This window comes from Carcharodon carcharias, chromosome 8 (genome assembly GCF_017639515.1).
Source record: "Carcharodon carcharias isolate sCarCar2 chromosome 8, sCarCar2.pri, whole genome shotgun sequence".
Lineage (NCBI taxonomy): Eukaryota > Metazoa > Chordata > Chondrichthyes > Lamniformes > Lamnidae > Carcharodon > Carcharodon carcharias.
The window spans coordinates 88,220,559-88,238,380 of record NC_054474.1 but is presented as its reverse complement, the minus strand read 5'-3'; the positions used below and the strand labels follow the sequence as shown (position 1 = coordinate 88,238,380).

At 41.8% G+C, this 17,822-nt stretch overlaps 1 protein-coding gene across 3 annotated transcripts in view; it reads right to left on the bottom strand.

The window, feature by feature from the left end:
• The window catches only part of LOC121280820 (dihydropyrimidinase-related protein 3-like), a 197,200-nt gene that overhangs the window by 68,268 nt on the left and 111,110 nt on the right, over positions 1-17,822 (bottom strand). For all 3 annotated transcript variants that reach the window (XM_041193084.1, XM_041193083.1, XM_041193085.1), the window contains exons 4-7: positions 13,023-13,187; positions 8,082-8,143; positions 6,468-6,548; positions 5,920-5,988 (exon numbers count right to left, since the gene is read on the bottom strand). In XM_041193084.1, the coding sequence (XP_041049018.1) occupies positions 5,920-5,988; positions 6,468-6,548; positions 8,082-8,143; positions 13,023-13,187 (377 nt within the window). The remainder of the gene's footprint in view (positions 1-5,919; positions 5,989-6,467; positions 6,549-8,081; positions 8,144-13,022; positions 13,188-17,822) is intronic.

Below are 17,822 nucleotides of genomic sequence, written 5' to 3'. Positions count from 1 at the left end.
ATAATGTTGATTGAGGGATAAATACCGCAGGACACCAGGGATAACTCCTCTGCTCTTCTTCAAGATCCACACCATGGGATCTTCTCCATCTACCTGAGAGGGCAGACGGGGCTTCAGTTTAATGTCTCATCTGAACAAAGACACCTCTGACAGTGCAGCATTACCTCAGTACTGCACTGGAATACCATCTTGATTTTTTTGCGCTCAAGTCTTGCAGTGTGATTTGAACCTAGAACTTTCTGACCCAGAGGTTAGAGTGCTACTAATTAAGCCACAGCTGACCCATACAGGTGACCCAAAGTTTGGTCAAAGAGATGTCTTGAAGAGGACAGAGAGGTGGAAAGGCACTTAGGGAGGCAACTCCAAAGCTTAGGGCCTAGGCAGCTGAAGACATGGCCACCAATGACAGGACAATGGACATCAGTAATACACAAGAGGCCCAAGTTACTGTACAGACTAAAACAAAGCCACTTTTCAATAACCAAGCGCCTTCCAAAACTTAATTATGTAGAGGAAACTGGAAATGCTCACTAGGTTTACCAACTGATGTGTTCTGACTGCACCTTGAATATCCCTGATGCTGTTTGCAAGTGCACAGAAATTTATTAGAATTCTTTGAGGAGGTAACTAGCAGGATCGATAAAAGGAAACCAGTAGATGTAATATATTTGGATTTCCAAAATACGTTCAATAAGGTGCCACATGTAAGGCTACTTAATAAGATAAGAGCCCATGGTGTTGGGGGTGGTATATTAGCGTGGATAGAGGACTGGCTAACAAAGAGAAGACAGAGTTGGGATAAAGGGGACATTTTCAGGATGGCAACCTGTAATTAGTGGGGTGCCACAGGGATCAGTGCTGGGGCCACAATTATTTACAACATATATTAATGACTTAGATGAGGGAAGTGAATGTTCTATCGCCAAATTTGCGGATGATACAAAAATAGGTGGGAAGGCAAGTGGTGAGAATGACACAAGGAGTCTACGGGGGGGATATAGACAGGTTAAGTGAGTGGGCAAAAAAGTGGCAAATGGAATATAATGTGGGAAATGTGAGGTTATGCACTTTGGCAGGAAGAATAGAGGAGCTGAATATTATTTAAATGGAGAAAGACTGTAGAAAGCTGTTGGCCTTTATTTCAAAGGGAATGGAGTATAAAAATAGGGAAGTCTTGCTAAAACTGTATGAGGCACTAGTTAGACCATACCTAGAATACTATGAACAGTTTTGGTTCCCTTATCTAAGGGAAGGTATACTAGCATTGGGGGCAGATCAGAGAAGGTTCACTAGGTTGATTCCGGGTATGGGAGGATTTTTTTATGAGGAGAGGTTAAGCAGGTTGGGCCTTTACTCATTGGAATATAGAAGAATGAGAGGCAACCTTATTGAAACATAAGTTTCTTAGGGGGCTTGACAGGGTAGATACTGAGAGATTGTTTCACCTTGTGGGAGAGTCTAGGACCAGTGGGCAAAATCTCAGAGTAAGGGGTTGCCCATTTAAAACAGAGATAAGGAGGAATTTCTTCTCTCAGAGGGTAGTTAATCTGTGGGATTCTTTACTGAGGAGCTGGGAAAAAAACTGAAGGCAACTAGTTGTCCCACTCTTGATCATGGCAGTAATGCTTATCTGTTAAATGGACGTGACTGGATATGGGGTTAAGATATGATCGAGTTTAGCTCATCTCCTATCCCCTCCACTCCTCTACTAATGTGCTGATACTTAACACCTAGCCTCAAGATGAAGAATAGTGAAGATTAGGAGAACTGCCAACACACATGGAGGCGAAGCCCATTGTGAATGAGCACTTCAGGTGAGCAGATGCCAAAACTGGAGCAGAAGCTAAAGTGTTTGTGCCTACTTGTCTTGACCAAGTCTTTAGCAAAGTCTTTATTACAGATGAGAGAAATGAAAAGCCAAAGAAACCTACAATACTTCCATCTTGATAGCATTATGTAAATCAAGAACTGACGTGCGTTCATGTGAATTGTATTACTGCTTGCTGTTTCATAAATAAATTAAAAATGTATTGTGAACCATTTGCAATCTATTGAATCATTTATTGAAAACTTTTAGCATTGAAACATGTCCCAAGGTTCTTCACAGAAGCATGATCAGACAAAAATGGATGCCAAATCGATGGAGGATTTATTAGGAGAGATGAGGAAGATTTTAAGAAGGGCTCACCAGGTGCCCTGGCTGAGGTGAAGAGATGGAGGGATTTAGGGAGGCTGATGGTATAACTGGTGAAGTAAAGGAAGGGGGGCAGAGCACAACAGGTAAAAGTTGGAGAAGGTGTTTGTAGGACTGGAGGAGGTGACAGGGATTGGTAATGATGTGGCAGTTGGTCAGTGGGGAGGGAGAAAGGCCATGAAAGGCCAACAATTTAAAATTTGAGATATTGGGGGCCTAGGAACCAACATAGGGTGGCAAGAATAATTGTGATCGTTGAGTGAGCTTGGTGTAGAATAGGATACTTGTGAGATAGAATATGGATGGCAGAGAATTGCATGAGCTGAAGTGTACACGCAAGGTGGACAGGAGACTAACAAGTGCAGCACTGAAATAGTCGATTCTTGAGGTCATAAAGGAATAGATGAGGGTTTCAGCAATGATTGGACTGGCACATAGGTGGAGGTCATGGAGGTGGAATTAGTTGGTCATTTTGATGGTGATAATATGGGGACAGCAGCTTGGCAGCGGCCAGTGGGGTAGGTGAATCAAATAGGATGCTGAGGTTGTGAACATTTAAAAACATATTATAAGTCCCACAAACATCTAGAATGTCAATAAAAACATCAAAGGTAGGTTTCTTTGGTCCTTTAGTGAAAAATCTTTATTTTCAGTGGTTCAAATTTAAGGAATATTCAGTCAGTGCAGTTAGATTCTAGAAGCCCTGGGGTTCTATTGTTCACTGAACTATGTGAATAAAGCCTTTCATTTTAATTATTGGCCTGTGCAGCATACTGCCAGCTAAGTCAGAAGGACTGCACTCTCACACTAATGCCTTGTTAGGGAGAATACAGTAAGAATTTATTGAAAGGGAATTACTTAGAATCTCCAGACAGACAGTACCATCAAGTACATTAACAGTTAAGGGTTACCAGATGAACTTTGCACACCCTTAGGACCTGCAATCACCAGAAAGACCCTGGAAACTAGGCTGGAGACCGAGGATGAAAACAAGATAGATTAAGTGTGCTCATCAACAGATAAGGAAAGGATGGACGGTCCCAGCTTAGATAGGGGGACAAGGCTCTGCCTGGGTGAGGGTTGAACAATGTTCTTGTCAGTGCTGTATAAATAAGCTGTATACTTGTAATTTGGTAGAGTGCTACCTCAAGTTGCTTTAGGTGATTCTCTCCTTGCAATTGCTCAAGTAAATGATTGTAACCTACACCTAAGCCTCCTGTGGTTTGCTTATCAAAGATACCACTACAGCCTAAGTCAGAAGTACTTCACTCTCACACTAATGCCCTCTCATGTCACCTCATGGAGGATCGCTTGTGTTGCTGAAGATACACAACCCCTGCCTGCACCCAGTTTGTGATTGTTATGAGAGTGCTCTAATTTATTAAGGCAAGGTATATGTTTGGATAGATCTCTTCCCAGACGTTCTAATCTGTTTCCAATGCTGCCCGAAACCTACTCCCAAGTGTTAGCTTAATCCCAGTAGTGTAGCCAGTTCAGAAGTGAGCTTGGAACATCATAACACCATTTATAACTGCAGAATCGAGCCTTGGTTCTTACTGGAAGTGAATTGGAACAGGTTCAAGGTGGGAGAGAACATAAACACACAAACATAGAGAGTGTTGCTTCATTGCTGAACCAGACAGCAACTCCAACCAGACTTCTACAGTTTGCAGCAGCGCGATGCCCCTGTGTTCAGCATACAGACAAGTACCTGTGCCTTCATAAACCTTCACTGAGGGAAAACATGTTGCTACTGTTTTACTTGCACATCATTTGAAGCATGGTATCATCCATGGGCTGGTAGAGCATTCCTGACAGATGATCCATTCAAGGACTCCAGGCTATTATCAGTGCTGCATTTATATTTTAACCTCAGGGCACTGCTGCTCTCTTATCAATCTGATTTTGAACACAAAGGTCATTCACTTTTCACCGCTATATCAATAACACAAAGCGAATCCTTTTGGTTCTGCCTTTACTGCAGTTCTCAAAGCATCTAGCCTTTCTTATTCTCCCCTCTCCGTCCTTTACCATCAGCATTCTCCCAATGCCATCCTTGTGCTGTCGAGCCAGTATTTGGTGCAACTGGACAGCAGCTCTTGGTACAACGTCCAATTGACCATCATCAATGTGAGAGTTTAGGCACAAAGGGCCCAATTTTAACCGTGCATGTGAACGGGTTTTGAGTAACTTAAAAAAAGGGTCCTTGTGTCCAGAGGCTGTTCAATTATGAAGCAGTATAGTCTCATCTAGCCTAATCCTATCGCCACCCCATATCCAGTCCTCCATCCTACAAGATTTTTTCTTCTCTAATGCTTATGAAATCCCCAGCACCACACTTGAAAGAATCAGTCAAGTTAGCACAGGCTAGATTTAAACCTGGGAATTTAACCAAATGAAACATCTGAAGTGTGCAGGCTTTCTTAAAAAAGAAACTCTTAAAAATAAATCACCAGACAAACGCAGAGTTACTATTATAGCTAAATTAATTTTAGCTAAAATTACAAATCTCAATTCTGTTCCTCTTGTATGTACCCTAAGTTGCCTCCATTTTCTCAGACTCGAAACGTCAACTCTTTCTCTCTCTCCACAGAAGCTGAGTTTTTCCAGAATTTTCTCTTTTTGTTCCATTTTCACTTACCTCTTATTCTTTTTATTTTTAAATTTAATTTAGCTATCTCCTTTTCTCTATATAATTTACTTTCATCTCTTTCCCATAAAATAGATTGCTTTAAATCTTGACGCATCTGATTTATTTTTCTTGATTTCTAATGCTCACATTGTACGTAGAAACAGGATTTTTTTTAAAAATGGGGGTTTCATGGGCTGCAATAAGCCAGCTTTAAAAGGGGAGTTAAAATTGTGATTTGTTATTTTTTAATTTTGCAAGTTTAATATTACAGCAATAAGGCCAAAACCCCCTGAGGAGCTGACATAATCAGACAACCTGCCTTATTCAAACAAGGAAGTGTTAAGCAATTGAATTGGTTGGTGATGGATCCTGACGACACCCATATGACTGTACTCTTCTGCAGCTCTGAAAGGGTCAGAGGGTGAGCCTATGGAGCTTTTCCTGACTGGCTTGAGGATGGCACTGGCAATGGCCAGCCACCATCAGTGAGAAAATGCCAGACCAAGGCTTCATGAACAAAACACAGCAATACCCAACCAACACCCACCCCCCACCGCCCCCCCTCACCTCCCAAAAAGAAAATCCTCTATGGTCTTCAAAAACTCAGCAGCTAAAGAACTCCTCTTTAAAGAGTTAAACCTTTCATAAGTGGTGGGTGACAATGTAAAACAAGCCAGGAATGGACAGGTTAACATCTTTCCACAAACAGCATTGATGTTTATTGAGAAAAAACAGATTGTGGAATACCCAGCCCTTTCAGCAGAACGTGGGCTCAAAGGTGAATCCTAATGAAGCAGAAGTAACAAAGGAAACTCTTAATTTCCCTCCAATTCCCTTCCCATGCTTCTTTGTTAATTGCTGTTTAAAGCACAATCTGTAGCTTCATTATAAGAGATGGCTGAAAACTACTAAGAACCATCTTGGCTCAGCTTCTCGGCATTCCTATTCCCTTAATCATACGCATTTTCCCCTCTTGCAGTGGGCACATTGCTTGTGTGTGCACACTGGCTGGTGTATTTTCCTACATTACAGCAGGGGCAACACTCGAAAAGTATTTCAGGTTAGAAGGGTCACAAATTGCTCATTTCATTACCTCCTCTGGCCGACTGAGCACATGTCCCTCCGGACCGCTGATCCCCATCTCCAGCAAACGTCTTTGTTCCTGTAAAAGATGCAAACCATGTTAAAACTGCCACATGCAGATACAGTAATACTGTTGAATGAATTTCACTGACAAGGATTTAATTAGAAACTGGAATGTAGATGAACAGAAAAAAAACAAGCTCCATCCACAATTCAGCTTCTACCATGTTCTAAGTCCCAAAATACAAAAAATAAAGTTATTGACTAATTATAGCAATCAATCTCTATCAATTAATCTACAATAGAGACATTCATGAAGTGAGGAAAACCCTAAAAGTGGAGGGCTTTGCAAAGCGTGCCGCACTTGCCACACGCTACCAAAAATAAACTGTATCAGATTGGCTGGCCTTTCTTTTAGGCATGATTCTGCCCAAGTTAAGGGTGTTAATCTGTCTCCTGCCAATTAACACACCTCAGAGTAGCAAATGGCTGTGGGGATGCTGTGATCGGCGGGGATGCATTTGCCAAAAATTCAGCCCAAAGTACCAATGCACTGACCTGGGCAATGATATCTCCATTCTCCGCGTGGACTTGCATTATCCCTCCAAGGTCTCCCACATACTTACAGATGTCATAGAGCTGCAAAGCAATTGGAAAAACACATTGAAGAGTTTGTGCCAGGTTCAGCAACTGATTCAACGTTTCTATAGATAAACAACTTGCCGTTTGGAATCACCAGCTACTGCCATATGAACAGCTCATGATGTTCTGGCTGCCAATGGGGGTATAAACAGATTTAACTTCGTCCTTACACCTCCATTCCCTGGTGTTGCCTTCCTCAATCTTACAACTCACATTAAGTGGTACATATCAGGGTCTGGGCAAAACATTAATTAAACCTAAATAAAGGCCATCACTTTAGTCTTGGGTCAACTACCTCTCTATCATTTGCTAAATTCTTCCTTGTTTAATACAACTGTCTCTCCCTCCAGGGCTGGTCAGTCAGATCAAAATGGTTTCTTGCATGTCCTGGACACACTAATGCTCCTATGCTATACCCAACCTCCCATCCAAACTTCCTCAATTGTCTCCTCATGCCATACCGGCGGCTTTGTGGATTCGGATGTCTGAATAAATGCCAAGAGGCATCTGTCACTATGTAGGGTCTGTCTGGATCAGAGACTCCCAACGCTGCTGGTCCCACTCACTGGTAAATGCAGCGTTATGCAAAGAAGGTGGAATTCTGTCAGGTCTTCCTCTCAATTCTCCCCCTGTACCTGTCATCCAACTTCTGCGGCAACATGGGGAGCCTGGCAACAGAAACACGCAGGCTAATGGTTTTTGCCAAAATTTTCAAATTATGAACAAAGGCTCCACATTTGTGAGAAATGTTTGATGTTCCTGCACATAGTTACCACGCTGCACTGGTTTTCATCTGCTCAGATGAAAGCAAAAAGAATTACCTAGTTAAAACCAGGTGCTGGGTTAATATTTCAGCAAACTGACGCATTTTAAAATTCCTCCAGAAATTAAACCATTGCATTCAGCAAAGCACCACACTGAAATGAAACGCCAGAGTTCCTCATGCTTTGCGAAATTCTCCATTTTGAGCAGTATTAAATATATGCAAATAGACATGGGTAGCCTTATAGTAGTATAGCTGGCCTGACAACGAACTGTGCCCAAGCCATCATTGGTCACATATTCTTGTCTGTAACATTGTAATGTTTCTAGTGGGAGTTTGTGGAAAGGGGCCCTAGAGAGAGAGTTGAAAGAAAAAGAGGCCTGGTAGTTACAGAACATTATTGGTAAAAGATTTGGCAACATCTTACCAGGGATGGAAGGATGAAAAGATAAGTTAAAGTAGTTTTTTTCATCAGTATTTCAAAAATAAATTGGCACCCGTAAATTTTCGTAATAGCTAGCCATATGAGCTACAGCATTCATCTTGCTGAAGCTATCAAAATCCCACAATTGCTCTCCGTGGTTTCCAAAACCCTGTCCCCTCAGGATAATCCCGGATATGAAGAATTTGAGCATTCTAGAATCCCAGGATAACTCCAAACACCTATTCTTAAAAGTTACCATGTGAATATTGTGCTACTGTGGCAGATGTGCACACAAATGAAGCCAAAGAATAAGAATACAGGTTTCACTTTTTAAAATTTTTACCTCAGCATTCGACATCTGATATAAATCTTTATAAGCCAGGTAGACAAGGAAGGAATTCACACCTGTCAGTAATAAAACACAGATACAACTCAAAAATATGGTAAAATAGGGTTAAAATAAAATATGTTACCTAGATTGGGAAGGGGACAAACATCATTTTTGAATTAAACTACACTCTGTAATACCAATAATAAAAATGCTAAGGAAGACTAAAGAACTGGCTATTGTATCCCAACATAACCAGCAAATAGTTCTGCATATTTTTCTTAAAAAGGCATTTAAAACTGGGTTACTCACAAGTGGTGAATTGACACAGATTAAAGTGTTATTTTAATTAATCTTTTTCAACTGACTACTCTTTAAAATAATCAAGAAATGCCATAATCGCGGTGTATAAGTCGAGCTGAGGTATGGGACTACCCCATTTTCCTGACCCCTAAAAGTCAAGTTTTTGCATATACTTGGTGTGTAAGTCAACCCTCACCCCCTTTTCAGCCACAACATGTTATCTAGTCAGCCTCAATTGTTTGATCCCCAAATGCATGTTCTACTTACTGATATCTTATAACTGGGTGCAAGGGAGAACACAGACTATATGGGCTATGTTACAAAGATGTTTAAGACACATCCCCACTCTGCATCGGATACCGGTAGCATTTCAAAATGGTGATCACCCACACTTACGGTTCACTTTTATACTCAGCATATAGGGGGAGACAGTGGCATACTAGTAATGTCACTGGACTAGTACTCCAGAGACACACGGCAACTGGTGGAATTTCAATTCAGTGAACAAATCTGGAACATAAAGCTAATCTCAGCACTGGAGACCATGACAACTATCATCAATTGTCATAAAAACCCATCTGGTTCACTAATGTCCTTCAGGGAAGGAAATCTGCCGTCCTTACCTGGTCTGGCCTACATGTGAGTCCAGACCTACAGCAATGAGGTTGACTCTTAGCTGCCCTCTGAAATGACCTAGCAAGATCAATTCCAGGGTAATTAGGGATGGGCAACAAATGCTGGCCTTGCCTGAGACGCCCATATCCCATCAAAAGATTTAAAAAGTCAACCTGGTTTTTGGAGGGATTTTTCGAGGCTTCAAAGATCCATGCATACACTGATATTTATGACACTTTTGAAAGCAATTTTTTTTTACTTGCCTTAAAAAGTGTATCTAATTTTCATCCAATAAATGAGAGGACAATTCAAGCTCTCGTTTTGCTGACATATTGCGGAGCAACATTCTTGATGTTTCCTTTTCAAACCCATTACATTAATAAGTAATTTTTCCTATTTCCATTTACACACAACACGCTCAGCATTACTTATAAATCACTTCTGACTGAATAATTCATGGTGGTCTTATTAGGCTTTAAATGTTACCATCTGTGGCCAGCTTTTAGAATAAGACGCCTTCAACAACCTTATCACATAATTCACAGGATGTTCATCAAAAAGTCATAACTAGGAATGTAAATATATAAGGCACATGGAGGAGGGTTGGATACATTGTCAATCAGTTGGATGGGGGAGGTGGGCCATTCCTGGGGGTAGGATTGCTCATTGGTGGGGGAAGGAGCTGGTGGTTGGAAGCCTCAAGCGGAGGTCGGAGGCCTGGAAGGGGTTGAGGGGAAAATTGGAAAGAACAGAGAAACTCAGAGACCTGGGGAGGAGAGGGAAAACCAAAGGGAGGTGAATTTGAGGCAAGGGTTGGGGGGTGGGGTGTGCTGATGGTGGGAGAGAAGAAATTCCTCATCTGCCTTGAATGGGAGACGCTTCATTTTTAAACTGTACCCCCAATTTCTAGGTTCTTCCACGAGAGGGGACATCCTCTCAGCATTTACCATCAAGCCCCCTCAGAATCTTACATGTTTCAATAAGATCACTTCTCATTCCTCTAAACTCCAATGAGTATAGGCTCAACGTTTCCTCATAAGACAACCCCATTCATCACAGAAATCAGCCTAATGATCCTTCTATGAACTGTTTCCAATGTAAGTATATCCTCCTTAAATAAGGAGACCAAAACTGAATGCAACACTCTAGGTGTAGGCTCATCAATGCCTTGTACAGTGGTAGCAAGACTTGCCTATTTTTATACTCCATCCCCCTTGCAATTAAGGCCAATATTCCACATGCCTTCCTAATTACTTACTGTACCTGCATGCTAACCTTTTATGATTTAAGCGGCCTGTTATTTTAGGTTAAAATTCCTCCCCTGTTTTAAGAGTTTCTAATATAGCTCCAATTTGAGATATCCTAGGGTGCACATCAGGTCAGCTTTGTAAGAATGCTAAGTCCTCCATTTTAACTGCAAGTCCACTGCTGTGGATGCTTTTCCTCTGGGGCCTATAAAACAATGACTCTTTTCGTGAAACAGGAAAGAGCAGATCACTGATTCAATCTGCAGTTAGTTGGCTTCTAAAGCATATGCAATCTATGTAATACCAATTCACTGTTTCAAGACAAGCAGAATCATAGAACATATAATGTATGAGACCATTCAGCCCATCATGTCTATACCTGCTCTCTGAATGAGCTATCTAATTATTCCTACTCCCCCGCTCTCATCCCACCCCCTTCCCCTCCACCACAGCCCTCCAAACTTTTCAAGCATTTATCCAATCCTTTTTGAAAGTTCTTGTTGAGTTTAAGACCAAAGGATGTCGGAGCAGAAATAGGTCATCCAGTTGATCGAGTCTGCTCGGCCATTCAATGAGATCATGGCTCATTTGATAATCCTCAACTCTATTTTCCTGCCTTTCCCCCAAAAACCTTGATGCCTTTACTGATCAAAAATCTATCTCAGCCTTGAATATACTTATTAACATCCCAGCCTCTACAGCCCTCTGCAGGTTCGCTACCCTCAGAGAAGAAATTCCTCCTCATCTCTGTCTTAAATGGATGATCCTTTACTCTGAGATTATGCGCTCAGTCCTAGACTCTCCCATAAGGAGAAACAACCTCTCAACAGCTATCCTGTTTTTTTGGCTCCCTCCCTTTTTGAAAGAGTGCATTACATTGGCAGTTTTCCAATCTTTGGGGGTTTTTCCAGAATCTGAGGATTCTTGAAAGATTGCTACCAGTGCATGATTATCTCTGTAGCTACTAACTTGAATATCCTAGGATGCAACCCATCAGGTTCAGGGGACTTTTGGCCTTTAGCCTCATTAGTTTCCATAGTACTTTTTCTCTGGTGATAGTCATTGCATTTATTTCCTCCCCCCACCCCTTTTGCCCCTTGATTATTTAGTATTTTTGGAATGCCCCAATGCCGTCTACCATGAAGACTGATGCAAAGTATTCATTCAACTCCTCAGCCATTTCCTGATTCCCCATTATTACTTCCCCAACCTCGTTGTCTAAGGGGCCTATGTTCACTTTGGCCTCCCTCTTCCTTTTTTATATATTTAAAAGGAGCTTTTACTGTCCATTTTTATACTAATTACTAGTTGGTCCTCAAAGTTTATTTTCTCCCTCTTTATTTTTTTTTGGTCATCCAAGTTTCTCAAGCTCAAACTGAATGCTAAATCCAACCATGTTATGGTCACTGTTTCCTAGGGGATCTTTTACTCAGAACATTTATTAAACCTGCCTCATTACACATTACCAGATCCAAAACAGCCTGATCCCTGGTTGGATCCACAACATATTGTTCTAGGAAAGTGTCCCAAATACATTCTATGAATTATTGCTCATGGCTACCTCTGCCAATTTGATTTTTCCAATCTACCCATGGTTAATGTACAACCTTTTTTACATGCCCTCATTATCTCCTGATATATTCTATGTCCTACAGTATAGTTACTGTTAAGGGGCCTATAGACTACTCCCACCAGTGCCTTCTTCCCCTTTTTATTTCTTACTCTCCGCGTTAATAAATTCTCTGCAGCTTCCGGGTTTTTTTGCCAATTATCTTAAATGTGTGTCCTCTAGTTACTGATCATTCTGCCAATGGAAACAGTTTCTCCCTTTCTACTCATCAATAAAAGAGGGAGCTCCTTCACAAAATAGGCCTTAGCAAATTCAACTTATGCTTTAGGAGGAGAATATAGGGCAAAGAAGGGTGCACCATACTGGCACTAAGCTCGCCATAGCAACAATCGGTTGGGGGTATATTCAGGCCACCAAACAGTACTGCTTTAAACACATTTAATCAGAGCTGAGCCTAAAACTGGGAAGTCCAGGATCATTCATGACAGGAAAACAAACTGTCAGTAAAGCTAAGCCAGGAGAAAACGTTCCCACATAATCAGCGACTTACTAAAAGCAACTCATGACACTTTCCCTGACAGGGTGGCTAATTACACAAAGTAGTATTGATCTGTTTGGGATTCAGCGCTCAGTCTTTGCTGAGCTTATTCAGGATTCCACCATTCCATCATGGTGGAATCAGGATTAATCATTTAGCTTGCCGCTCAGTGATCCCTAAAAGATAGAGTGTGAGCGAGAGAAAGAGCAAGCAAAGAGGAGACAGAAAGAGAGAGAGAGAGAAAAAGAACAAACGTAACAGAGACAAAGAGGGAGAAACAAAGTAGATAAAGAATTGCACTGACAGAGATAGACAGATCGAGACAGGTACACAGAAAAAACAAAAATATAAAGAGCAAGAAAGACAAACTAAAAAAAAGACTGATGCACACAAAGACAGAGAGATAATGAGAAACAGACTTAGGGGAAAAAGGAAATAAAGCCTCTCTAAGGAAATGAGTTGATTAGTGCAGATAGAAAAGGTTAAACAGAAACAAAAGAGGAGTCAAATCAGAGGCTATACTCAACATATGATGAGAGGCTAATGATTCTCTGACACTGGTGCTATAAACTGAAAGCTTAAAGGAAGTTACTCTTCATGAGTGTTATGTGTGAATTTAATGCACGTTATATGAATATAGATACTAAACAGAAAGACCTGTTCTATAAAAGTATTGAACAGACCTTTATCTTTGACAAGTGTCTGGATTTCTTCTTTCACACCCTCATTCCAGTCGGTGATATCCACGTGCAGTGAGTAATCGCAGCACGATTTGCTGTCCGCCCACTCCCGCCATTTCTCATAGGCAGCGATGACACTGCTCTCGGGCTCTGGGACCACATGGTCAACTGTGAAAAGACAGGAAACACTGCATCAGCGTGTGACATCTGGGAATTCTTCAAACAGCCTCAACCAAAGATAGCAAATATCCACATTCTCACTTTTAGGCTGCTTCAATCTCCTCTTATATCCGAGATCTCTGCGCTCCTCTAATTCCTGGGCATCCGCAATTTTTATTGCCCTACCCTGGTGGCCATGCCTTCAGATGCCTAGGCCACAAGCTCTGGAATTGTCACCCCCAAACCTCTCACTCTCACTTTCTTCCTTTAGACACTCCTTAAAACCTACCTCTCTTGGTCATCCAACCTGATATCTTGCTGTGACTCGGTTTCACAATTTAGATTATAATGCTCCTGTGAAGCATCTTGGGATGTTCCTTTACCTCAAAGGTGTTATCTAAATATAATCTGTTGTCGTTGCTTGTATTTTTCACAGTGCTACAAAAATCAATGCTTACATCCTGGTAAAATGCAAATAGCTTCACATATACACAAGATAAGTGATTTTTAAATAGATTTTATTTACCATGTACATGGAACCTTACCCCCTAGCCTTTCAGATCTACTGTGCCTGTGGGAATCATGGAACTATAACCACACAAGACGGTTATGAAGAGCTCAGATTTCCAGAATGATTGACAGGCAGAAACTATTGCTCACTCAGCCAAACTGGTTTATCCTCTCTTGAAGGTGTTATTTTCACACAGGCAATACTTTCCTACCTAAATTCTCAATGATAACTTTGCCTTCCCTACAATCCTGCAGTGAAGCAGGCAACCATTGACTGTCGAACGCTCATGGGTGGTGCCAGCAGTTTGCTGGCATGTGCTTCATTATTGCCCATATGGCACCTTGCCCAGTTGCTGATCGTTCAGGAATAGCTCACGTCTAAGGTCTATCCCATTGAGGTTACAGAGTGAAGAACTGGCCAAGAGTACCAAACTGTAGAAAATGATCAGCACACCAGTGCTGCTCAGATTGTTAAATAATTTGAAAATAAACCAGCCTCATCCTCTTCTCCTAGGGGTGTGGTTGCATGCTGAGGTAGGTTCCCACAATACTGCCCACCTTACTGCATTTCACCTTAGTGGCTGTCGAGTATAATCATTAACAGCATCGGTAGACTATTATACCCCAAGGTGGCATTAGAAGCAAGACCAGCTCTGTCATCACAGAATCATATAGTACAGCTAGAAACTATTCGGCCAATCCTGCCTGTGCTCCTTCTTTGAAAGAGCTATCAAATGAGTAACATTTTCTCTCCCCCACTCTTTCCCCATAGTCCTGCAACTATTACTCCGTTTCAAGTAGATATCCAATTCCTTTTTGATCCAACTATCATCCTTGTCTGAGGCCAATTACATCACAGGCCAGGGGTTGAATCTGGGGCATTCTATGACTCTGTATCATACTGACCAATGCTTTGCCCAATGGTCCATTGGGACAGCTCAATGGGTGTCCTTGAGCATTTTCAGCCTATACTGAGTTCAGCATTTTTGTTGTGGCTTTCTGCACATTCAGCAATGGACTGTATCTCAATCATGCCACATGGGATAATTAACTCTTTCACCGAATGTTCAGCAGCCTCTGATTTAACTCTGTTTTATCTCCCAGTTTAACTTTTCCCATCTGCACTGATCAAACCACTTCCTGAAAACTTTCTTTCCACTTTGTCCCAAGTCTGTTGCTCATTGTCTCCGTCTTTGTGTGCGTCAATCTCTATCTTTCAGTCTCTCTCTCTTTCCCTCTTCGTACTTCTGTTTCTCTGTGTGCTTTTTCGATCTGTCTGTCCAGAGTACCAGTCAAAGTGCTTCAGTCCCGTTGTGCTCCTTCTGAATCTGCTGAAATACTGAGATTCTCTCCTCCCAATTTTTGCTACAGTCGAGATGGAACTGCAATCTGCAAAAAGATTAGTGAAATGGAGTTTTTCTGGACCATCACTGAAAGGCAACCAAAGTCCGTTCTAAGCAAATCTCAAATACAAATAAAAACCCACCAAATTTCTTGTGAAGAAACTGCTACTTAACAAGCAGAGACCAACCTTGTCTGGATTCAAAGCCAGGTGCCAGATGTGAAAGGTTAGTGTTCCAAACCACTGCACAAACTGACTCCCCGTGCAAATGTCTCAGAGACCCTGGGGTGGGAGGGGGGTGGAGGGGGAGGGGTTTCAAAATCACAAAACAGAATGGAAAGAAAGAATCGGAAACCTTGGGGAGTCAATGAAATAACTGCAGGCCTACATTCAAAATATTCCTCAAAACTTATGCCTGTAACTGTGCCATCTATCAAGGAGGCTAGCATTTCTCTCAGTCTTCAGCTTTGATTTCGCTGAAGAGGCTCAAGCCTCCGCAGAACATTAAAGGCTAACAAAAAAAGGTTGAATGCCCAGATCTGAAGCTGGGGTGCATTTAATTTCTTAGTTGACTCATGTAAAGACACCTTGTCCAAATGGTATCAGTACCCACCACCCCCCGACCTCTCTCCTACACCATCTCTCCCGGCACAGAATTTGGCTCTCAATTAAGCAACAAAGTACGTGCACAGCAGACTCAAAGCAGGTTTCCCTTGGTTATATATATATATACTTTTTAAACAGAACTCATTTTCTCCACTGGCATAAGGAACAAGGAATCATTATATTGAGGTAAACCGCTTTTCAGAAACTAGGAGGCAAGGAGAGAAGGGGATAAAAAAAACATCAGGCACGCTGGCCTACAGATTCTTAAAATCCCCAATGTGCTTTTATGAATCTGTTTAAAGATTTAAAACAGCAAACATAATATTTCTGCAGCAAGCCTAATGATTCTGATGTCAGTCAAAAGGTCAACAAACAAAGCTGAAGATTTTAAATCTGCCAAACTCCAGAAATATGGAAGATTTAATACTTAGGAACTGAGGCACTATTTATCATCACCATGGGGACCCAATGAAATCCATATCTGAAACGTATTCTGTATACTGTGAGCCGTCCTAAATTTCCAGGTTTCTGTTGCTACGAAAAGTGTGTATTTCTTTTAAAAAACACCGTTGCTATGATGCATTTTTTTTGTTGTCTCTCAACATGACTAATACAACCCAGAGTTCAAGGAGGTAGTCATTTCTCTAGGGTCGAATTGAAAGCTTTATGAAGAAAAACTCCTTATAAACATGCTGGGGACTTCTGCAGGCTCTTAACAGCAGGACTCCTGGAAGTCAGTCACATTTGGATTTGAATAAATATCCTGACAGTTATCATTCCATAGTTGTTTCCGAGGAAGATGCAGTGTACGGGTGTAAAAGTCTCACAGAGTTATGTTCACTGAGCTTTCCTATTCCTCCTGCAGCACCATATCTTTCCTTGTTTAAGGACACATTAATGGCCCCAATTTCTTAAGGATTCAACGGCGTTAACAATGGTGCACCTATGTAGTAGCGTTCACAACATTTTTTCACACCGTAGGCCCCCAGGCATTTTGCATAACTGGCAAGTTATGCCACAAGTCACGACTGGGTGGCGAGCTGAATTGGGAAACTTAATTGACTTCTGCCAGAATGCACATTGCTAGTTTTCATTGGCCATGGACATGGCATTACCCATGCCATGCCCTGGGAACATTGGGTGATAGCTCAGAACATGACCTCTGCCAAAACCCTCCCAACAAATCCCCACCTCCACCCATTCGAAACAGGCGCAAGTGCAACTTTTCCAGATTGCGCTAGATTTCTCGTGATGCCCAGTTACTGCTGAGACATCTAGATAAAGCCCGGGAGTACCTGCTAACAGTGATATTTATGACTGTTAAATAAATCACCTCAAAGTGCTTCACAGCCAATGAATTACTTTGGAAAGTATTAGCACTTGTAACGTAGGAGAAATTGTTTATGCAGCATTTGAGCTAACTGAACCATGAGTTTTACAGCTTCATCTCTGCAATATGGAATTCATTCCAGGTTCTTTTCCTTGCTCCCACTTCTTACTGAAATCTTCAGTTTTCCTGCCAGAGTCCCGTAACTGGCAGTAGTCAAGATTTTCAGGACTTCCACCTCAATCACCCATCTCCACATGTTTGCAGAGTTCGTCAATAGCTCTCTCACCTAGCGTCTTCCTATCCATCACACCTTATTACAGTGCCCTCACCTCAAAGGTACTCCATTAACTGTAAAACGGTCTAAGCTACATTGAGGAAAGGGGGCTCAATAAACTCAGGTTTTCTTTCTATTATGCAGTAATGAAAGAAGAAGCCATAGCATGTGAGGCTCCATTGGTTCTGAGCTACCACTCAAGGTTCCCAGGGCATGGCATGAGTAATGCCTTGTCCATGGCCCATGGAAATTTACAATGTGCATTCTGGCAGAAGTCAATTAAGTTTCCCAATTCAGCTCGCCACCCAGTCGTGACTTGTGGTATAACTTGCCAGTTATGCTATTCAAGTAAATTCCTGGCCTTCTGGCCACCAGAGGTCCACTTGCTACCTGCCAATTAGTTTACCAGGAAATCACAGCTCAAGTATGTGTCAGGTGCACACCAACCCGTACGGCGGTAACTTTAATTCCTAGAAACATCCAGCCAATGTATTTTGAGTTGCATCTCCCTACTTCTGGGTAGCCGCTTCTAATATGCAGGGCTGCTCCTTCCAAACGCAGGTGGGGGGAGGGGGACGCACA